The following is a 23,828-nucleotide window of genomic DNA, read 5'->3' on the forward strand; positions in this document are numbered from 1 at the left end:
ATTGAGTGCATAAGTGAACATAATTATTTGAAGGTTGACTTTTTTGTATTAAAAACATTTTTTTTTTTTTATTGGTCGGATAGAATATGCTAATTTTTTGTGATAGGGATTTTTGGTTTCTCTTTACTTTTTGGCCAAAATCATCAATATTAAAACAATAAAAGGCTTGAACTACTTCAGTTGTGTGTAATGAATCTAACATATATGAAAGTCTAATGTTTATCAGTACATTACAGAAAATAATGCATTCCGTCACAATATGCTAATTTTTTGAGAAGGACCTGTAGTCGTGTTTTGGCAGTATGTTGAGTTGGTGAGATTTATTTAGTCGAAGAAGATGATTAGTAACCTGGATGCTGTCAGTTCTTGAAAGGAACAGATTTATGAGCCAGATTTCTCCGGTTTCAGTTTTTAAAACTGTGTTCATTAATTGGAGACCCTAAATTGCCCATTGGTGTGAATGTGAGTGCTTTTCTTGTGATGGCATAGCGACTCTGCCCTCTGGAAGTGGTGTGGAAAATATAAGTATGTATGTAGCAACTCCAAACGCAGTCTGATGTTTGTTTGACAACTCTCGTTTCTCTCCAGGTGAACCGAGTCGATGCATGAGGTGGTCCTTCTTCAGTGAACAGGAGTTTAGTGAAATAGTAGCAGAGCACCTCTTCATCTGGGCAATTTCAGACCTCTTGCCACATTTTGAATCAGAATAAAGTCAAATCATTTGAGCTCTTGTTGTTGTTCCTGTAAGGTCAAAAACAAAATAGATCGAAAGTGCTTTAGAATAATTTATTAGGATTTTCAAATTGAAATTGTCAGAAAATAAAACAAGGAAAAAAGAAAAGCATTGATGTAAAGCTTGGCGGGGGACAGCCCAAATCTTTAACTTTAACCGTGCTCAGGTAGAGCAGCCAGCTCCATTCAAAGCGTTGGCCCTTTGACCTTACATCAGCACAACAAAAGACATCATTAAAATCAACATACAAGGGGAACAAGATCTCAAAACAGAAAAATATAGAATCTTTTTTTTTTTCTGAAAATAAGTCTTAATGCCGCAGAATTATCCACTTGTCGTCTGCCATTACCAATAATAGTACTATTTTCATTTGTAAGGTAAAAAATAACTTATTGCTTTATTGTAAGTTAAAAAGTTACAGTGTTGGTGTCCAGCAGTAGTTTTTTTTTTTTTTTTTTTTTTTCATTATGTCCCAGCTCGCCTGACAGAGGAGCTACTGACTGGGTCAGGAAGGTTTCCGCTGTGCCAAACATCAAACAAGGCTGCAGCAAGAAGGCTGAACAAACAAGCTACTTGTTTTTGCAAACGTTGAATTTGTTCCAGCTTTTTTTTTGTTTTTTTTCTTCCACTTTTCCCGACCAGCCAGCGTCCCGCGTCAGAGGCCGCCGGGAGCGAGACCCTGTTCCATTTCTGGTTCCCTGCACCGAAACCCCGCCTGTTCACCGCGACACGGAGCAGCAACCGGTCCGTCAGCAACGACACGTCGCCTCCAGAGGAGCAGAAATTTGTTAAAAACTATATATGACAATGGAAGAGAGAGTCAGGAGGAAGAGGAGCACATGAACCAGAGTGGAACAGGGTGATCGTTTTTTGTTTTTTTTTAAGTTTGTTTTTTTTTTCAGTACCAAAGGAAAAAAAAAAAAAAGGCAATCAAAATGCTCCTTCGATGCCAAAAAAAAAGTAGTTCCATTTTACACCTTGATGTATGCGCACAAACACTCACTCACACGCACTCAGACGCAATCACATGCACCTTCAATTGTGATAAGAGGACAGAACATGATCGTGATTTTTACAACGGCTTCTCTGAGAATGTCCTTCATTTTGTATTCGCGGTGAAGAACACCACATAAAAGAACTTTTTTTTTCCAAAAAAGAAAACAATAAACAAAACAAAACAAACAAACAAAAAAAAAAACATTAAGAAGTGAATTGCGCAAAAAATATATATAATATTTTCAAAAAAGAGGAAGTCAAGTCAAACCCCCGAATCCCATGAACCCCTGATTTCTTCTGTTTAAGGTTATTATTCATCTGGAGTCCAACGTCTTAATCTAAAGTAGTTTTCATGAGGATGCCGGATGTGAAATTGCTTTTTCTTCATGGCGTAAAACGGACAGAATCTATGGAAACGAAATGTTGAGAACCGGATCGAAGATGCCAAATGAACTCCTGGAAGTGTGTTTGTCTGAGCGGACTGGCCTTCGCCGTACACATACACTGTATGCGTACTGATAGAAGAAGAAAATAAAGGAGTGAGATGACTGCAGATAGTCGTGGATGATGTCCAGTCACATTGCTGTTGACCCTTTCCAAACCGACCAATGACATGCCAGCAGGTTCAGAAACCCCACCCCCTCCCCACCCCCCATCTATGTACAATATCTTACAGGAAGACATAAAAACATTGCTTTAAAACCAATTACAGAATAAAATACCTTACAGATTATCATTATTATGTCAATATTAATAACAATATTACAAAGGTTTTGTTTTTAAAGACTACCAAAATATACATTTGAGTTTTTTTTTTTCTTTTTCCCCATGTTTCCGTGACACTTGAGTTAAAAAAGGACTTTGTTGGATTTGTTCTTCCTTTTGTTAAAAACGCCCACCCGGCACGGCCTCTTCTCTCTCTGTTCACATCAGTAACAGCTCAGAAGGATCTCATGATAACATGACATATCACATTGAAATAAAATAATAATTATTAAAAAAAAAAAAAAAAAAAAAAAAAAATCAGAATAGTTCTCTGCATCTTTGTCAAAGATGAAAAACATTTCCTCAGAGATTTTTTTTTTTTTTTTGTTTTTGTGTGTTGTTGTTGGTTTTTTTTTTTTGTTGCAGTTTTCTTTTCTCAGCTTCAAAAGAGGAAGAAGAAAAAACAAGGATAACCGAGGAGGGCTTCTAGTTGTTCCACTACACGGGGAGAAAAGGAGGAGAAACGGGGACGTTATGTTGAAGTGAGATTAGTACAGCAAAAAGAAGAGTTCTGGATTTTTAAAAAGATATTCAGTCGGTGGGTGGAGCCACGTGGAGCCAGGGGAGCCCGGTAGAGCCACTTGGCCGGCCAATCGGGGTGTGCCATCGCTGGGCAGCCAGCATTGTGATTGGCTCATCAGCAGAGAAGCCCTCCCATCCTCAGTGCCCTGAGTCTTCTCAGTGGTAGCCATTAGTGAACGCAGTAGCAATCAGAGGACCCTGAGGACACACCAGCAGCGGCGCTTTGTCAAACACATGTGTGCATTCTTGCGTGTATTCAAATATGTGGGAGGGTGTGTGTGTGTGTGTGTGTGTGTGTGTGTGTGACCTACCCCGAGACCGTGGCCGAACCCTGTGCTGGGGGCGGGGCTGGCGGCGCTAATGTAGCTGCTGACTCCTGAGTCCTGATTGGCTGCGGCATACAGGTCAGCCATTGGTCCGGGGCTGCTGGTGCCCAGGAAACCAGCTGTGCGTGAAGGGGTGGAGCCTGTGAGGCAGGAGACACGAGTCAGGCTGCGACACTGGAGGGCTTCCACACACACACACACACACGCAGCTAAAAATATGCTTTTATTTGTCTGAGCGGTCCAGTGTACACACATCCTATCAAAAATACACACACTCTTTGTCTCAGTATATTACACACACATACACACACACACTCACACGCACATACCTCTAACTACTGCTGCTGCTGCAGCTGCTGCCATTGGTCCATATGCAGTCAGGGGGATGGCTGGGGATTACACAAAACACCAAATTATCGCACAAAGGAGTCATTGTGTGTCGCTCTCATATCAGATCATCAGTAATAATCTACAGCTCAATGTGGAGGAATTGACATCTGCTGCCACATCTGTCACGTCATCTCAATCCGACCGGTCCTGGAGGTGAGAATGAGGCAGCGGCACTGATTCTGCATCCAATCACAGCGGGCTTTTTGGATTCATTGAACGAGACAGAGCACAAGGCGACGATGATCAAAAACAAGGACGGCGACGGGCGCAATGACGCCTCAGAGCCAGCAGGTGTCAGCGTGGAGGCAGAGCTGGAACACAATGCACACAACATCCTGGGGCTAAAAGTTTCTCCTAACCGGCGGAGTCGGGAGAAAACAGCCAGATTTCAGTCTAGCAGCGGTTTACAAAGCAGCTCATGGCTGAAGTAAATGTGAGAGGAGGGAGAGTCCAGAAAAACAAGCTCGGGATCAATTCTGTATCCCACAGGTTGGAGGCTGAGCTTGATCAATACACTCCGCTTCTTCAATAAATAACGTGAGAAAAATACTTCGTCTTTGACATTCAGTATAATAAACACCAATAAATAAATAAATAAATAAATTTAATCACATCCTGAAGCTGAAATCATGGATTTGCTCAGAGCAAAAAAAAAAGAATAAAAATAACCAAGGTCACACAAGGTCATTGGCGTATTTTTCTTTAGAATCAGATTAAATTTGCACTTCCATTTTGGTTTCGCAATGTAATTTTAATCTATGCAAGCGCTGAGTCACGCACTCCTCTGAAAATGAGGTTTTGACTTGAGTAACCACAGGAAGTAGGAAAAAAAAAACCCTGCAAACTTTGCAAATATTTTAATTAACTACAAACAAAATGTAATTGTTAACCGTGGAGCCACTGTGACCTTTGAGCAGAATCAATCTGTTTCGCTCTGGCTCCTTTTGAAAGCTCAACTGAAGTCAAATAATAAAAGGTGGACCTGTGGATACAAACTGATCCTCCGGGCAGCGCGGCCTGTTGCTCCAGAGCACTAAGGCGCTGCTCAGAGATCTGAGCGTTTCTGGCAGCAGTGACGTCAAATGCACAGTTTAGACTCCTGCTTGTTCTGAGCAGCGTTTGTGTTTTCTTTGTGGGTCTTTGGAGGAAAGCGGAGCCACTGACCTGCCAGCTCGGGCGGGTGGGACGATGTCAGGAGGGGGGTCCTCTCTAAATGGAATTCTAGAAACAGAGAAGGTCGAGAGAAAAAAAGAAGAAAAAAAAAAGAGCGCTTGGTAAGTACAGACACCGTCCAGCGACCAGTCGAACAAAGCCACAAACACAGAGGCAACTGCAAAATAAACGCACAAAAAAAAAAAAGTTAAAAAAAAAAAAAACAACTACAGTGAGGAAGGGCAGGAAGGTGGGAGCGGAGGAAGAGGAGGGGCGGCGGGGACAATTCAAAGAGGGTTACGTAAGGACATCAAATAAACAGAGAAAGCAGGAGGAAAACAGACAAATATAAATCAAAGCTGGAACAGCAACAATTGAAAGGAGGGTTTCAAAGGGCGCAAACTACGTCGATTCGCACTCGATTCCACAAGCAGCCGCCGACGCCGAAATAACCACGGTCATAAGAAAGAGAAAGGAAAAAAAAAAAAGATCCATTCACGTGGCTGCCGCTGTTCATGCATGTTTGGTGTCCGACGGTTGAACTGAGTGCGTGCCGCAGCCTGCTCCCCTCAGCCTTTCTTCTACCCTGTGAACTGATCCAGCTGTGACTCAGCCGTGTTTGCACGAGTTATTTCACGTCACAAACTCACCTGGAAACTGGTAAGTGTAACCCGGCGCGATGCCGGAGTAGCTGCGGCTGGTGTAGGTAGTAGTCTGAAAACCTGGGTAACCTGTCGAGGAACCAGAGGAAAATGACGGGGTTGGTTAAATGATCCACGTGAAGGGGAGAGGGCAGAGGCAGTCGCATCCGATCTATCGGCCGAACATTGAACTGCAGCAAAGGTCATTCCAGTTTCCAATCAGGTTTTTGTCTCGGCTCTGATGATACTCCTGCTATAAATGTAGAACCACAGACAGTCTGATTGAATGAGAGCCTTTCCAGGAGACACTACGGCGGCACAGGGACGCTTCACAGCGCCATCAGATGTCCTCCAATAACAGCATTAAAACGGACAATGGAAAAAAAAATCTAGTTCATGTTTTTCATGCTGTAAACCATTAAAAAGTGTCTGGGTAAAACTGAGTATCACCACGGCTTAATTTATCTTCTGTGCCAGGCTTCTGATTTTCAGTAAAACGGTTCGACCTTGAGTGTGATTTCGCTTAAATAAAATATGCAAAAACAGCTTCCTTAACAAGAACAAAGATAATTAACAACTTCTCGTTTACAGGCTTTATATTATTATACATTATTGCTGCTCGTAATCAAATACCAAAAAAAAAGGGTCTGTATGTATCTTTCAGGTTTGTTAGTGTGGTTCCTCTCACAGTTGGAAAACATCCATTCGAGGTTAATTGATGACTCTAAATAACTGAACGTTGGTGTTAAAGTGAGTGTTTGGGACAGTCTGATCCTGTCTTCACCCCCAGTCAGTTGAAAACAATCCAGCGACCCGAGTTCTCAAGCTGAATAATGCCGTCTCGCAGATAGATGGACGTTTGACCTGTTTACTGTTTAAATAGCATCTTAGCATTGACCGATCCGATAATGACACATCACTTACAATCCTTCATCATCAAAACACACAAGCTTTCTCTCATTAAGTGTCGGCGTCAGTAAAGAGGAATAATGATGCTGAGACTCCAGTCAGCGCCATGTGCAGCCACACGGCCAGTAGAGGGAGCCAAATGAAAGCCAATGAGGCAATCAGCCTGTTTTCTCAATGAAAATCAGTTCAAACAGCATTTTACTCCACACTCAGTCTGTGACCTCTAAATTTTAAATACACGATAGACGATACTATTAACTAAAGCCGTGGAGATAAATTCAGCCTGAGTCCACTACAGAATGATTTTTATCACTTACAATGTTAAATTCTAAGGAAAATAGCACAGATTTTTACATGCACTTCACAAGCAGGCTGCGCAAATGCATGTTTTTAACATTGAGTCTTATATTCAAATGCAATTCAGTCAATTCACAGATAAATTAATGTATGGATTTCCACATGCAAATCTGCAATTTGAAAGATGTCTTTGACAATATATCCCCACCTTATTGCCATGTGGTTTGCGTGTAAATAGCTGCTCTTACCCAACATGCCGATGCCCAGCATGAAGGCGTCCATGCCGTAGGGCATCACTCTGGAGCGGCCTCTGGCCGAGCCCGTCGGCGTCATCACCTCCTTCGGCTGGGCTTTCTTACACTCCACCTGCAGCACGGGAAACCAGCGCTGAAGACTAAGACTGACCGACACGACTCCCAACACAACGCTCATTCACGTAAAAGAGACTTGAAACACTGGGTTAAACTTTATCATACCATTTTATTGTTGATCTCGTGGAAGTGGATCTCACACACTTTTTCCACCACGTCTTCATTCTCGAAGGTCACAAAGCCGAAACCTGCAGGAGAACAAAACCAAGTCTTTGTAGCAGTCTGAACAGATTTACTGAAAGGCCGCAGTGTATTATGAAATGCTGGTAGATGTGTTGATATATGTTGTGAACATGAGCGGAGGCGATGAGGGTGTCACAGAAGTACAGTAATCTCGTTCGGCGTGAGTGTGTGAGTAGATCTGATGCCCCGCTCCCCAAGAATCGAGACCCCCATCACGACCACAGGTCTTAACGAATCCACCCAACTCTTTCCTCGCTCGTCTTGTTTGATTGGATCCTCGACCCTCAGCGGGCGCTGCCCTCCTCGCCCACAGAGACGATGGGGATAAATGAAGCACGGGAAGCGGCGGCATCAGAAAGACCAAAGCGTGTTTTTGTTAAAGGTTCACCCAATGACTCCATCACGCTGTTTCTCCTTTCATTTGCTGGGATGCGTTTCTAGATGCCCCACTTAGTGTGTCAACACATATTAACATAACGTGTGAGTGTGTGTGTGTATACGTGTGAGTGTGCGTGCGTGTGTGTGTGTGTGTGCAGATGAGCTTAGCGTTGCGTATGTACCTCTGTGTCTGTTGGTTGTTTTGTCAAACATAAGCATGGCATCGTCGACCTGTGAGAACAAAGCAAAGAAAAGATGAGCTTCGACATATTACGACACACACACACACACACACACACACACACACACACACTTGCACATCATTACACAGCATGGGGTGCCATTGTCCCTCTTTAGCATTGGAGTAAGAGGGGAAAACAGATGGAGAGGGTGGAGAGGAGAGAGGGAGGGGTGACAGGTGACAAAGGAGGAAAGAAAAAAGAGAGGAGTGAAGGGTGAGAAAGGAAGAGAGAGTGAGGGTGAAATCAGGGAGGAGTGATGGGTGGGGGTGGGGGGGGGTTTATAAAAATAAAATGCAATCTATCAATGGGAAAACGACGGGAATGTTCCCGCTCGCGAGGCGTTGGGGGGGAAACTCTTTCCTTTTCTTCTGTCTTTCACCCCAGTTCGCACAAACTCTCTCTCTCTCTCTCTTTCTCATTTGTTCACCCTTGCTGTCTTTCTTTTCCTCTCAGTAAAGTTTACTATTCCCATGGAGACCTTGTAAAGAATTTCAATTAGAAGAACTTGCCCCCTCCTCCTTCAACTCGTTTCAATGAATAGAAGAGAAAGAAGGACAGAAAGCACGTGACAGAAAAAGAGAAAAGAGGGAAACAGTTACAAGCAATGGGATGTTGTTAAAAAAAAAACACAGATAGAGGGTGAGGTTTCGATGAAGGATAGAAATTGTGCTCGTGAACATTTTGGATTTGCGAGGGGAGAACAAAGGTGAGCTGGGGTCTTTGTCAACACGCTCTCCTTTTATGCTCCCTTCACTTTCCTTTTTGCACTCACTCCACTGCCCTATTCATATTCCACCCCCCCCCCCCCCTTCCCCCCCACCCCCCCTTTCCCTCTCCCACCCTCACTTGTCCTTCACTGGCAGCGAAGTTTGCAGCTTCTGCTCGGGCTCTGACGACAGGAGGGGACACACGGGGGAGAGCCAAGGCCCGGGATCTCTGTGGAAGCGCAACTTTTCTGCCCTAAACAGAGCGAGGCGGCCTTCCTTCCTGGATCCCGCCGAGACACGTGCGGAGTATGACTACATGGCTATTTTCATTAGGCAGCAAGCGTACTGAAACTCAAACCAGTGTAACATGAGTGGCGAGAGGCCTCTGGATGGCCGGGCCGTCCGATTCATAACACTTATCTCGGATGAAAAACGGGCACGCGCCTTCCACTCTGATTGAGACCAAGTCTTAGCAAGTGTTTGCGCCCATAAAAGTCAGAACTAATGAATAAAGAGAGGATCAAGGCTGCTCCTACAACCTCCCTCACGCCCATCCTTCTCAACACAGAGCCGGGACACACACATAAAGCTCACTCCCCCCTCTTACTGTCCTTCATTCAATTCCTCCTCCCCTCCTCCTCCTCCTCCTCCTCCTCCTCCTCTCTCCTCTCATGTCTTCCTCTCTTCCGGTCGTCCAAACTCAATGACACAGCAGAGAGCTGGAGAGGAGGACAGTAAGCAGACAGCTGCAAGCCAACATGTTATCATAAGAGTAGAGTTACACGCACAGCTAGCCGTCCGGTTAGCATTAGCAGCATCTATTCTGGAGGAGATGACCGATAGCTAACACCATCGGTTCCGGGGGGGAGATTTTGAGGCGAGCCGCTCTGATGGCAGACGTCTGAAGTGGGGGGAGGAATAAAAAAAAAAAAAAGAAAGGAGGGGGGGAAGAGAGATAATATGCTGGGGAGTCATGCTAATATGGTTCAGCTAATGAGAATACAGCGGTGTGCGTGCTTGTAAACATTTGTCACGTGTGCTTATGCTTATGTTCGCACACCAGCCCCCTTTTTTGCTTTCGCCAAAACCAATAAGGAGACGATCCCACAATGTCCACTGCCCGGGGTGCTGTAAGACAATCTGATTGGATAGCCGTGGGGGTCTGAGATTGGCTTAGCGGCGGCTCAGTCGCTAACCACTCAGCATGCATGTGGAGACTGGGGAAAAGTTAAGGTCATATTCTTGAGTTCTGACATTCTCAGGTGCTCTGAAACCAGGGTCAATCCCGATCCCACACAGCATTTAAAAATATCCCGGTTTTAGTGAAGCATGCGGCCATTGTCTGAGGAGCGAGTGTTTGCTGACAAGTCCATTACACTTTTTTCTGTGCCAGATTATGAAAGGTGGCATTCACATTTTTTTCCCCTGCTGTCTCCTCACATCTCCCTCTTTGAATCCCTCTCTCTTTCTCTTTCTCTCTCTCTCTCTCTCCCTCGCTCTCCGGCCATCTCTCTCTAAACAGGCCAGCAGACAAAGTGTTCAGTCAAGCCTTCTAATCGCCAGCTCACATGGGTGAGTGGAGTCCCAACTTTTCCCGTCTGCCCTGTCCATGCTGCATTTTTCATCTTATCCACTCCTTCCTTTGCCTGCTGCTCCACTTTTTTCCCTCGTTTCACTTCAGAGGAGATTTTCAGATCGCGGCGTTTCATGAAAGGTACTTTGAGGAACGCGGAGGCAGGATGAAACGCCATGAAAACGGGGATTTCCTTTGGATTAAACGTAAGTGACTGTAGGCTAAAATGACTGAAATACTAATTATCAAATTATCTGAGTGCACACTCGATTTTCAGAGCAAAAAAACACACATCTGTGACGTAAACAAGTTACACATTCAGCCACGGCCGAGAGGAAGGGGCGTGGTTAGAACTGCGCACCATGTTGAGGTGGATTTGAAGCCCCTGACCTCAGGACTCAATCTCATTTCCCATACAAACATGGCTGCTGCAGTCTCATTGGCCTGGGGACATTTAAGCAACAGGAGCAGAGATTTGCTCAGTTGGAAAACCACACACACCCACGCCTCCCGGTCCATAACACCTGACCTGTCAACCGGGCGGCCGTTCTCGTCCCGTCTAATGAAGGCGCTCTTTCGGAGGTGAACTCCGAGAAAACAAACTCGAGCGCGTATCAAAGACTCGCACGAAATGCATGGTGCATTCTGTGTTTTCCCTGCGAGGCGGTGCCACAGTAAGAAAACAAACAGGACACCGAGTCCCGCTCCATCCAAACCTGCACCTTGTAACCAAGCTCAGATAATAAACAAGAAATACCTCCCGCTCAGCAGGAATGCGCTGTGGGACTGCCGCTATCCGTGATAGAGCTTTGGTCTCACGTGTCCAAACAGTCCAAATATTCCCTCATCCTGCGGAGGGAGTGTTGTCTTAGATATGAGTGTCTGTAATCACCAGGGTGAACGGATTCGGCACAGAGCTGCAACCAGCCATTTGAGAAAAGACGCACTGGAGACAACATGACACATGTCACAGCATCCACCTGAGCGCGTGTGACGGTCACACACATGTAATCCGCGCCCGCCAAGATCTCAAACCCCAGAATTAAAAGACATTATTCAAATTTCAACCGGTGGCACCTGAAACACGGTAAACACCCAGAGCGTGAGTCAGAGGCCAACCGAGAGAGAACGCAGCCAGACACGAGGCAGAAGGAGCTTCGTGCTGTTAATTTCTTCCAAGCCATTAGGTCTACATCCTGAAGCAAAGCTCGTTTTCAGACCGTCCTGCTCACCAACAGCAGCGGAACCACGCGCCGCATGTTTGTGACAACTGGATCGCTGGCTGTGAATCTTCCTGTCTGTCTGGATCTGGACAAATTTGTGCGAGCTCGCCTCCTCTCTGCAGCCACCCTCACACTTTTATAGACACACACACATACACACACATCGCTCCATTCATGCAAATATACACTTCTCACATTTTTTTTTAAGGAGCAAAAAACAAAAAACACTGGATTATAACAGGACAATGGGCGAAGGCAGGTCACCACGGCAACAAGCTGAGACGAGCTGTTTGTGTGTGCGTGTGTGTGTGTATGTGTGTGTGTGTGTGTGTGTGTGTGTGTGTGTGTGTGTGTGTGTGTGTGTGTGTGTGTGTGTGTCTGAAGTGCTGATTTTGGATAAGGTTGTGGAGAAGGGGAGGGGGGGCGACTGTTACATGAGCAGCTGTTGTATGTGATTAGTTAATACTGAAGAGGCTGAACTCCACTCACACACACAATCACACACACACTTCTGAATCCCCCTAAAGTGTAGTTAGCTAAAAAGTAACTCACCACATCATACATTATGGATATTTAGATGCATTCATGGCCGAGGAGATTGGTGTTTTTCCCCTATAATGCTCGCTATCTTGCATTCCTCCTTTTCTCTGCCCTTCAACCTTTCCTGAGTTCCCCTCCCTCGGTCTCCATGGGGGGTTGCTTCTTCCCTTTCAGTCCCCTGCCATCTCCCTCTCCTCTCTCCCTCCTGCCTTTTTTTTTCTTCTCCTTCCTCCCTCTCTCACCCGGTCGCTCATCTGTCTCCACAGCATGTGTTTGCCTTTCACCAAATTTCATTCAAAGTAGCCGAGCAGGACCAATAAGAATCTCTGAAATGTGATCAGAAAAGAGGCAAACGGCAGAACAAAAGCCATAAACTAACAAACCAATCCCGCCTCTGAACCAGCAGAGCTATCAATGACCACACAAGATTTGTCTTTCTTTTTTTAAAGTCCAATCACTTTTCAGATCTGCTTTTTTCCTCACTTTATCTCCTCATCAAAACTCTTTCTATATTTTCCTGTGTCTTTCCTCAAAGACAGGAAAGAAATAAAACTGTTTGAAAGGTACTATAGGGACAGGACCAACAGATGAATATAATCTATCAAAGGTATACAGTCCATTAGAGCGGTAATCCCTAACCAAAGGTAACTTGCACCCCTGGGGGTACTTCTGCGAGAGCCGGAGGGAACACGGAAAGCTCGCAGCTTGCCCAAGTAATTTGATCACAGCTTTATCAAGTCGTTTGGCGATATTGCTTGAGCCGGTTCGACTATTGAGTCAGCTATAACACCGGAAAGGGCATCAACAAGAGGGCTGGCAGGCGAAAAGTTACAAACGAGCTTCAGCTTGTTAATAAATGAGTTCAAAATAATGGTTAACGCAGCTAAAGAGGGAACTAAAGCATTTGACTTTAGCCTGCTAAGAGGTGATACACTTGCCTGATTTAAAAGCAATGCATGAAAGGTAAATGATTGAATTGGCAGGGAAAAGATATAAACTCGAACCTGTTAGCAACGGTATGAATAATTAAAACAGCTAATGGATAAATAGCTGAAAGAGTCAGCTGGAAGTAATTAATGGGGAGCTGAAAGCGTTAGCCAAGGCTGCTTAAAAAGGTTTTGAATTGTTTGTTCTTTTGACTGTTAAGTCTCCACTTTGTTAAACGTCTCGGTGTGACTGCATCGTACCCAGCAGTAAAAATCCAACACGTAATTTCAACTGAAGAGAACGAAAGACTGGAAGTGATTTAGTTTTGAAAAAAAAAAGTGAGAATCGATTTAGAAGATGAGACATGAGTTATCTACAGGAATCGGATGAAAAGTGTCCCTGTCTTGGATAAAGTGAGAGACAGCTGCTTTTTAAATAAATACACAGCGTGTGTATGTGTGTGTGTGTGTGTGTGTGTGTGTGCGCACAGTTTACCTTTCCAAACTGGTCGAAGTATTGCTTCACATCTTCGATGGTGGTATTGACTGACAGCCCTCCGACAAAGATCTTCTTTGTCCTGGTCACCAGCTAGCAGCGCAGAAGAAGAAGAGAGCCTCTTTTATCACTAATAACATTAAGTGGAGAGTAGATGCCTGCGATGAAGACACTTTGTGTTGGCTGCTGTTTATCTAATTTCCAAGACTTCTGAAAGCTTTTTAGAGCATCACGATAATTCGGCTCAGTGTAAGGCCGCTGGGATCGCCCAGTGTGTGCATACAGGTGAACGATGTGTGTGAGACAGCAGTCTGTCTGTGTGTGTGTGTGTGTGTGTGTGTGTGCAGGGGGGCAGTGAAGGGGTCAGGGGAGAGGGTCACGGTGTCAGCTCGAACAAGTGGATTGCAGCTCCGAGTTGGTCACGTGCCTGACTCTAATCCCTGCCAACCGGGGCCGGGTGATTAGGGGTGACACAAGACATCGCCGCGACTCCTCCTTCCCGTTAACCTCCAACAGGGGGCACTCACCTTAGGCTGAGCCCGACGGGGAAACGCCACCTTAGGGTCGATCTGCAAAGAAGAGAAAAGCAGAGAAGAGAGAAGATTAGTTTAAAATAAATAAATAAAAAACTGGTAGCGGCTTTAAAGCCAAACAGATTTTCCCATTAAATCAGGTATTTGAGGAATTACTACAGAAACACATGAGGATTCAACGCTTCATGACCAAAGACCTGACAGCTTCTGACACCCAAACAGAAGCAATAAAGAATTAAAGGCTTTAAAGAACCTAAATCTCAAACAGAAAACTCATATTTCTCTTGTCTTCCATGAGGGAGGAATCGTGAGGCAGCACCCAACATAAAAATGCATCCGCCCATCTCATGTTTCTTTGAGCGGACGACACCAAATCTGACCTGCTGTTCAGTAGCTGATCCCGCGCAGGATAAACCTCTGGGCATCGATGAATTATCACACTGCTAACCAACTAGAATTAGTCACAACACGGAGCCTCAAAGTCTGAACCCGTCTGAAGGACTCCAGGTCCAGAAATAGCACGTATGCTAATCTGCGAATATGTATAGTAGACCCTTGTTTATGCAAGCCCCCAAAAATCCAAACACACCAGCCAAACAAACAGGCAGGGCGAAGAAACTCCACGGCGAGGCTGGGATACGTACGCTCTCCGAATTGTGTCTTGAGACACAACTAAACGCATCTTAGCCACAAACTAGACAGAGCGGGGCAGTCTGGAATCCAAAATGAGCATTTAATATTCTGAATACATTTCAGATGGATGTGTGAGTGTTTTCTTTTTCTTTCTTTCTTTTTTTTTTTTTTTTTCTAAATCTCACAAATCCTGACAACCTCCATTTTGGATTAGCCAGATTTGACTGTATCCATATTTCTCCTCACTGGAATGTCTCAGCAGTGGTCAAGGTTACAGATAAAATTAGAAGTAAATGAGCTTTGAATGAGCTGCCCTTTAATAATGCTAAATATGCAAAGCCTGGCCTGGCATTTTAAATTTGTGTGGAATCTCATGTTATTCTCACTCAAGCCAACAAGAGAGATGATTTTAGGTCACAGGACCTTGTGGTGTATTATGGTCTTAGAGTTCCATCTTTGTTCTAATAATTGGATGTGTGAACCAAAACCCCTTGTGTCTCCCACAGCCGCTATCAGACGTATTGAATTGATATTGGCAACTAAAAAGAGCCTATCAAATAGCCAAAAATAATTACTTATCACGCAAACAATACGCGCGGTGCAAGGGAGGGTGCTCGTTCAATATTCAAACAATCCTTTCATCTCTTTCCTGCAATAATTCCCCGCTTCTGGAGACAATTCTAGGGAGAGATTTATCCTACGAGGACCTTTAAGTGCCTCAGATTTACCACTGCTTCCTGAGCACAACACTGCCTGTAACTAAGATGCAGCTGCAGCGTCCTTGGAAGGGATTGCAGAAGGACTTTGCACCTTGAAGTGGGACACAAAGATGAGAGGAGCCATGTCACCTCCAGCTGGTCGAGGCACAAAGACAAAGGTGACAAGGACACGCGAAGCCACCAGCGAGCCAACAGCAGTGCAATGGCAGAGCGGGCTCGGCGGCCGGGACGGCGCTGCATTTCCTCTCCATGGCTGCTCACGGTGGCGCCAATCCAAATATAATAGATGTGTGTAATTACTACCGCTTTATGTAGCAACTGCATAATCCTGATTTCACTCCTTTAAAGAATTGAAAAAAATGGGTAGAGGGCAGAATATTTGCAAAGAAAATGGGATGTGGAGGCTTTTGCACCAGATAGGCCTGTAAGTCGCTGGGAAGCAAAACAGCTGCAAGAGGCAGAAGGAAACCTCATGGAGTCTTGTTGTTGTGATAGGTTTCCCTGCGAGCAGCATGTCCACTGTTTGTTCTGACCTGAAGTCGCTCTGAGGTAACAGCCTCCGCTGTTCAGGTCAGCCCACCCTCCTTTAACCGTTTCAGCTCCACTCCAGGACCGCAGCTGCCCTCAGGCGGCTGTGTGGCACAAACACACACCACGGGCCGACAGCGACGGCGGTCACACACCGCGAGCGCGCAAACGGCCTCGACGTTCATTTTAAATTTGGAATCAGTGTTTTAAATTGAACGCCAGTTAAATAGCTCATGATTTCTCGCAGATGTAACCAGACACCATAAAAACAGTGAATTCACTTAAAGCTTTTTGTCATATCATTACACCAATATATATATATTTTTTTTAATATATAAATATATGAATATTTAAAAGCTTTTTACATGATCAGGATCTCATAAAAACACTGGAGGTTACCAGCTAGACTAGGTTAGGCCTAATGCAGTATCTGTAGTAGTGCTACTATAGCTACGGTCATGCCATGCTGTTAAAAAAAATCATTCCACTTCAGTGAAGTAACAGAATATGCTGCATGTAACATGTAAACATGTGGCTGTATTCAGGCGGGAAACAATAATAAATGAAAACTAAAGCATCTATCAGACTGGCAGATTAGCCTCAAGGAAGACAGATAGGCCACAAAGCAAAAAGTAAAATGACTTAGCCAGGTCACTGTTGGCAACACTCAGAAATAGCTCTTCATTCAGAGGAGCGACATTTGAGAGCCGCTTCTGCTATCCAGCAGTCCGAAACAGACTGGTGAAAATGTAACTACCAGTTAAAAAAAAAAAAAAAAAAAACTTTAGGGGGAAAAAAAAGAAGCAAAAAGTCGCTCCTTTCAGTCTGACTGAGAAGAGTTATGAGTGAGTGTTCGTGAGATGGTCTGACTAACATCCTGCTTCATGACATCCAACCTCCGCTCAATCTAAGCAGCACAGTGACATCAGAGCCTACGGTATGATTTTTAGTGGTTTAGCTTGGTAAGACTACACTAATCTACGACCAATAGTCACCTCACGTGGCGCAGCGCATCCACCAGTGTTACAAACTGGAAAAAAAAATTGAATGTCAAATCAATAGATGGGCTGAGATAGGTAGAGGCGAGTAGAGAGAGAGAGAGAGAGAGGGAGAGAGAGAGGAGGGGAAAGAGGAAAAGCAGAGGGAGAAAGAGGAGGCATTCATTTGGAAAACAGAGTCAGACCATGAGAAAGTGGGCCTGTCCGGCGTAGCGGTGCAGCGGGGCCGTCCCAGCAGGCAGCCCCTCTGATTTCATTAATTAACAGGACAAAGACTACAAAACAGATGGGCCTGTAGAGGAACTGGGGCTCCCGAGCTACCCCCACAGGCACACACACACACACACACACACACACACACACACACACACACACACACACACACACACACATATACATACATACATTCACAAGTACCCACATAATGTAACACAAGTGCAAACACCAACGCATGCATTCGAGTGACACATACATGTAATTAAACATCCATTTATGCAGTCATCCACATATAGACTAATGCACCTCCTCCAAGAAGCCTTCACACACAAACACCCAACCTGCCAAGACATCCGTGCAACAAAATGGCAAACGCCCCACATTAGAGCAAGAAAACGGGAGAAAGAGACACCACAGGCTTCCCCCTTTATGGCAATATAATCAATATAAGCTACACAAAAAGCCAAACACAAGGGGAGACAAAAGGAGTTGGCATGTCAATACAGACACACACACACACACACACACACACGGAGTGAGAGGGAGAGCGAGAGTCTTGGTTTGGGCTCAGGCCAGCAGGGTCAATCTGCACAGCTCAACAATGGCACAGTAATTAGTTAACGAAGCAAACTAATGAGGACCTCCAACCCAACCCCACGGCCGCCCCCGGACTAACCGGGGTGGGTGCCGTGCATTGGGAGGTCGTGGTGGTTATGCTGGCGGTGCACATGTAGCGTGGCGAGCGAGCGAGCGAACACGCCCCAGATCCACCTTTAGAGCAGGTCCAAGCCTTATCCCCGGATCTGAGGCCTGCACATGGACCTCGGAAGCCCAATCCAGTTTGTTTCCTCCAATCCGATTAGTTGCTTTTCAGATCCATACTAATTACAGCACAGGAGCTGGGCCTCTCTCTCCCTCTCTCTCTCTCCTATCCTCCACCTTCTTCATCCACCACCTCCCCTCTCCACTTTTTGTCCACGTCAGCATTAGCAGCTAATCTTCCAGCCAGGAGCCAGGAGCCACCGCTGGCATCGGAGCGCTCCGGTAGCCAGGTGTTGGACCGGTAGCCGCCGCAGACTGTAACGCCAGCGGTCCACAGAGGCTGCCGCTAACACATGTTCCGACGCCGCGTGGCTACAGATGAAAGCAGCTATATTAACGCCTTGCTGACAACTACGACTGTGCCTTCAAGGACAGTTGTGCCAGAAGCAGCAATCAACACCTACAGTGGCACAGCCGGGCAAAAGAAGGTGTAAAAAACTTGAAAATATAAAACGAGTGGTTTTCAAAGTGCGGGCAGGCCTCTCAAAGAGGGCAACAGAAGTTTAAGGAGGCGCGGCAGCAGGATAAATCTGGGGATCAGGAATCATTGCTTTGGCTGTTTTTTTTTTGTTTTTTGTTTCCCCTTTTCAAGTATAAAGGAGAAAAATAAAATATCATTGCATCAAAATGAGAATGTTGTAATTACAAATACAGGCTATATAAAAAGACTCAGCAGGTATTTAAATTTAAAAACATCTAACTGGCACACGAAAGCTTAAGAACTGGTGTGAGAGTTGGGGCGAGGGTGGGCAACTAATTTCCCCGAATGGCCACATGAAAAATTAGCACCAGGAATGTAGGCCAAGACATGAGACGATTTGAGAATTGTTTCTTGACAACAAGCAGTTTTTAACACGATTTTTATGAGCTACTACTTTGCTACACCACTTTTCCTCAGAGTCCCACTCTTTGTCTGGAAACCCTGATTATGTTTTTTCCTGAATTTTGAGTTCATTATATAAAAACTATCTTTTATTCACCACCTTTTTTTTTTCTAATGTAAAACACTAATTTTGCGAGGTGCTAACTCTGCTAGCCACAGCTCCAGACACAACTGATAATGTAATAATGGTCAGCAATATTTTAGATGCAATGAAGAAAATAATAATTTTCATTTGATTCCCCAGTGACACTGCGAGGACCCAACAGACAGAGTCACAGGACCACATGTGGCCCCCGGACCTTATGATGGCCAGGTTTGAGTTAGCGGGCTGTAATGTGGTTGACGCTCTGTGAGTGGCAGTTCATCCTCTCACATTTTGAAAAACCGCTCAACGACATTTCCCTCACTCTTCTTTTCCTTTTCAAAGTTATAATTTTTTTAGCGGAGCTAATGTCAGTGTAGCATTCAGCTTGAGGTATTTTAGAGGTCATTTGGGGGCAAATGTAACACTGAATTACCAGAGAAATCACAACAACAGCACAATGACCAAGGCTAAAAAAAAAAAAAAAAAAAAAAAAACCTTCATAAAGGGCTCAATAATCCATCGCTCATTGAAAATAGCTTCTAAATCTAAAAATCAGCCCTCGCTGAGCCGAGGAAACGAGGCACAGTCGTTTTTCAGAGAATATCTGCCCTCGTCTCTTCTCCTTCCCGTAACTGGTTCCAGTGAAGCATTTTCTCCAAGAAAACAAATACCAGTTGTGCCCTTCTTCTCCGTCCAGAGAAGCACACCAGCACAGCACTGCCCCGAGGCCACACTCTGCCCCGACAGGAAATCTAACCTCCAACCAAAACAACAACCTCAACAGACCACTCTCCGAAAACAATAGACAACCTCGCGGTGGATGGATGTTCGGCAGCACAGGTACTGACACAGATCGGAGCGTCTGAGTGATGATTTAGCCGCCGACTTGTTTTCTGTGAAGGGACGGAACAGCACTGTAAATGTTTGATACCACTCTATCACCGGCAGCATGGACCTTGCTCCAGTTAATGTACTTCTCGCAGCCCCCGTTGTACCTTTTTCCACACAGCTTCCTCCTCTTTCTCTCTGCCCTGTTATGTGGCTTGAGGAGTCTTTCCTCACCAAAAAAATAAAAAATAAATAAACCAGAAGACTCAGCATAAAAAGGCAAGAAAACATCAGAGCATCAAGTATTCTTCCTCATTCCAGAGAGGAATCTCTTTCTCACATCTTCCACTGATCAAACAGCGCGGTGGAGGGAGTCCAGGTGTGATGCCGGAGCAGGTTCATAAACAGATACAGAAAAGAGTGAATACAAAAAATGAAACTTTCATTTTCAAGTTTTCTCAACTTGATGTGCCATTTCCTAGGCTTAAGATAAATAGTTTAGCCACATAACAATCACCAAATATATTCTGTGAAGATAAAATACAGATGTGGTTCCAGGATATTCGAGATTATCTGATGACTAATGAATGAAAGGAAGTTAAAAATCAATCCGCCCACTTTCAAAACTATCCATACTTTCCGACAGGCGTTTCGACGGTGTGCCCGGCGTCCCGCCTCCTTCCCGCCCACCGCCGACCTGTCACAACCTGAGCAACCACTGCTGAATTTGAGCCATTAACCTGAATTTTTGTTTGAACTTATGCGATGCGTTGGTGTATAATGGGGGGGCAGCTGCTTACCCCACCGGTGGCCTGCCAAGCTGAGCGTCCAAAAAAGTGTCCAAAGCAGTGTTCACATCATACACACACACACACACACACACACACGAGGAGGGTCTGGCTCCATACTCCAGCAGTACCCAGTTTTAAGAGGTAATATGACTCACTGTGTAACACTTTGCAGTTGGTTAAAACCTACTCCCAGGCAAACTGGGAAAAAGAAATTGACAGATTACCAGCAGCAACACTGCCCTTGTAATAAAATATTACAGCAGCTGTGCAGCAAGACCCACTCGTCTGCATTGCTGGGAATATTTCACGTTTAAACTGTCGCACAATAGCATAATCTGCCACACACACTGCGGGGACATCAGACTTGACATTATCTGTGCGCCTGTGTGTGTGTGTGTGTGTATCAGAGCTACCCAACTAAAACCAGTCTTAGGTTAATGCAAAATAGCAGAGAAGTTGTTATGGAGACATAAATCCCACTGGAGGCTGGTGCAGTCGCAGCTCCGCCGTCTTCCCTCCCGAGGCCGGCGTCACCCCCCGCAACAGGCTCGCTCCAACAGCTAGAACCAACTCTAACTTTCTTCCACCCCAGGGCTCTCTGTGCCTTTCTGTGCCACCGGTTTTCACTTTCAAATGATCCTATTGTATGTGTGTGTGTGGTTAGGTAGGACCATAAGCAGACGATGACACACCCAGTCCTCCAACCCGTCTACATGACCTGGACAGAAACGTTCGGGGTTTCACAGAAAAATCAAATGCAGGCCAGCAGCTCAGGCCACCGCCAGACCAACCACAGCCAGTCACACATGTTTTCGAGTCATGTCCTTCTGTGAATGAACTAAACACCAGCATACTGTCCGGTCTCTGCTCTGCGGAATGATTTGCCCCATTTACCCACATTTGAATTTTCATGTGTCAGTGGCGTAGGAGTGGAAATTACAAAGACGCCCCCCCAAAAAATCAGAGGAGTTGTTCAAACACGTCCAGAGCAGACCTCAGAGTTTACATCAATATTTAAATGTGACTAAGACCTCACACACTTCTTCCCCCTCTCTGCATCAGTTTTTCGACTCTACTGTTTCCTCAAAAACTCTTTGAGCTTCTGCCACCAGAAAGCCAGGTGCTGTTATTTTGTAGGGAAAAGAAAAACTTGTGAGCTCCCTGCTCTGCATAAAAACCTGCCAGGGTTTTGCAGGGGCTCCCACCCCATTCAGGTCCCCAGGTAACCATGGCGATGAAGACCAAGAAAGAACGCTTTCATGTTGGCGCCCTGAACCGGGATTTGGAGGGGGAAATGAGCAGAGAGGAGGAGGAGGAGGAGGAGGAGGAAGAGAGGAGAGGGGGGGTGCTCTCCTCAACTTTACAAGCCATACGGTGGGAGGCTAAATGCACCGAGGGGAAAAAAATAAGCTGCACACAATCCAACCAGGAAAAAAAAAAAAAAAAAAAAAAAAAAAAAAAAAAAAAGTTCCCCAACTGGCACCATCCAGCACAACTCACCGTCTTTGAGTCCAACTCGTGTCTGTTTTGCGCCAAAACCTTCTCCACGCCGGCCTGTTCCGCGTATGTCACGAAGCCGAAGCCCCTGCAGAGGGCAAGGGGGACAAGGGTTGAAAATGAAGCATGCAAGTTGTAAAAAAAAAAAGAAAAAAAAGAAAAAAAAATGAGAAGGCAAAGTGACGGTGGAAAAGCATGGACGGGCATGAGGCATCCAGTGATAGGACGGCGGGGCGCACACGCCTCCTTCTTACCTCGACCGCTTGGTAACGGGATCCCGCATCACCATACACTCCTTCACCTCGCCAAATTTACAGAAGTACTCCTTCAAGCCCTCTGCAAACACACACATATACACACACACACACACGTAGAAGGTGAGCGGAGAGTTATCCCGCACGGGCCCGCGCTGAGGTGATGAGGCTGGGGAGAGACACGGGGAGGACAATGGGGGTCGGGGCGGACCACGTTGTGTTTGTGTGTATGTGTGTGTGTCCCCTCCACCCCTCCAGTCCTCCAGAGACTGCACACGGGCTATCTGGCCGCTCAGCATAATGGCCCATTAGGCCCTGCGGACCACAAACAAAGCTACACTTGGTGACGGTGGCTGTTTTGACACGGCGGCGGCGGGATAATAACACCGCGATCAGATGAATGGATCCGCACGAGGGAAAAACAGCAGCCAACAACTTCTGCTTTAACGCGCAATAGCCCATCACTTTTCTTTTTCTCTAAATGCCCTTCTCGGTTGTTACCCGTGTAATGAGTGCACGGAAGGAGGGGGGTAAAAAAAAAAAAAAAAAAAAGGCAGACAAGTCGTTGTGTGTGCACGATTCCCAGTGTTAATCTTCCTGCGTCTCTGCGAGTCTAAATCCTGCGAGCTGATCCTTAATGAATAGGAGGCTTTGATTTAACTATTTACTGCGTTTCTTCTCAACTTAACCACGCAGGTAGAAGAAGACGGGGAGCTATTATTAGGCCGCGTGCGTGTAGGCTGGAAGGAGTAAACAGGAGGCTTTCATCCAGACTTATGAAAGTAGCGTGCGGGACGGCTCACCTTGCGTTGTCTGCCAACTCAGACCCCCGATGAACATTTTGCTGAATGGAGAGAAACACAAGCCGTAAGTCACACAGCGCGGGGGGGGGGGGGGGGGGGGGGGGGGGGGGGGGGGGGGGGGGGGGGCAGAAAACGCGTCTTTCAGGCACAACACAGACACATGCACCGGCGGGGGGGGAGGAGGGAGGGAGGAGGGCGAGGGGGGGGGGGCAAATCTGCAGGATTTATGTGTAATATAGCATCAATAAAGTAAGAAGAAAGCATCGGCCATGTTGCGAAGTCACCAATCGGGCCAGTCGGGCCGTTATAATCCCCTAGAGGAGGAGGAGGAAAAAAAAGAGAGAGGGAGCGAGAGAGAGAGAGAGAGAGAGAGAGAGAGAGAGGATTTTCCAGATGATGGAGGAGAAGTTGCGATGTGGCCTTCTGGAGGAAAAGCGAGATAAATAAACAAACAAGAGGAGGAGGAAACAGGCGGAAAGCAGCGGTGCGCCTGTGTCTCCTCCGCTGAGTGGATCCATCCCACACACACACACACACACTCACACACACACACACGCACGCACACACACGCTCGCTCGCTCGCACAGGAACACACGGCGTGCTTGTCTTTTGTCTCGGCGCGGCTCTGCTCCCGCACTGAACTCAACTAAAGTCCAAGGTGAACTCAAACCGGGCCGAGAGGCGCGCGAGGCGGGCGGCCGGGCTCCGGCGGGCTTTACCAGGGGTCGTGGGGGGAGTTGTCCGTGCTGGAGGACAGGCTGCTCTGGCTCCCTTCCGTATCCATTCTGTCTCTCCGGCTGCTATATTCCCGCACTGTGAGGCGAGGAGAGGCAGTGAGGCTCCACCGCTGCTGCTGCTCCAGACTCAG

General features: G+C 46.0%; 1 protein-coding gene across 1 annotated transcript; it reads right to left on the reverse strand.

Moving 5' to 3' along the window:
• Positions 1-1,111: 1,111 nt before the first annotated feature.
• On the reverse strand, positions 1,112-23,828 carry LOC115388296 (RNA-binding protein Musashi homolog 1-like). Its single transcript, XM_030091363.1, has 14 exons — positions 23,680-23,828; positions 22,961-23,001; positions 22,158-22,239; positions 21,907-21,991; positions 13,898-13,939; positions 13,371-13,463; positions 7,846-7,894; positions 7,208-7,290; positions 6,980-7,097; positions 5,535-5,615; positions 4,897-4,953; positions 3,672-3,731; positions 3,328-3,482; positions 1,112-3,214 (listed from the first exon to the last, which is right to left on the reverse strand). The coding sequence occupies exons 1-14, from the start codon at positions 23,742-23,744 to the stop codon at positions 3,173-3,175; spliced, it is 1,053 nt and encodes a 350-aa protein (XP_029947223.1). The 5' UTR covers positions 23,745-23,828; the 3' UTR covers positions 1,112-3,172.

This window comes from Salarias fasciatus, chromosome 5 (genome assembly GCF_902148845.1).
Source record: "Salarias fasciatus chromosome 5, fSalaFa1.1, whole genome shotgun sequence".
Taxonomy (NCBI): Eukaryota; Metazoa; Chordata; class Actinopteri; order Blenniiformes; family Blenniidae; genus Salarias; species Salarias fasciatus.

Bases quoted from the DNA above. Each gene is read 5' to 3' on its own strand.
- LOC115388296 (XM_030091363.1), bottom strand. From the start codon at position 23,744: ATGGATACGGAAGGGAGCCAGAGCAGCCTGTCCTCCAGCACGGACAAC. The intron at 13,464-13,897 runs GTGAGTGCCCCC...CTGCGCTGCTAG, and splicing joins CCCGTCGGGCTCAGCCTAAG to CTGGTGACCAGGACAAAGAA. The intron at 3,215-3,327 runs GTAGGTCACACA...GTGTGTCCTCAG, and splicing joins GGTTCGGCCACGGTCTCGGG to GGTCCTCTGATTGCTACTGC.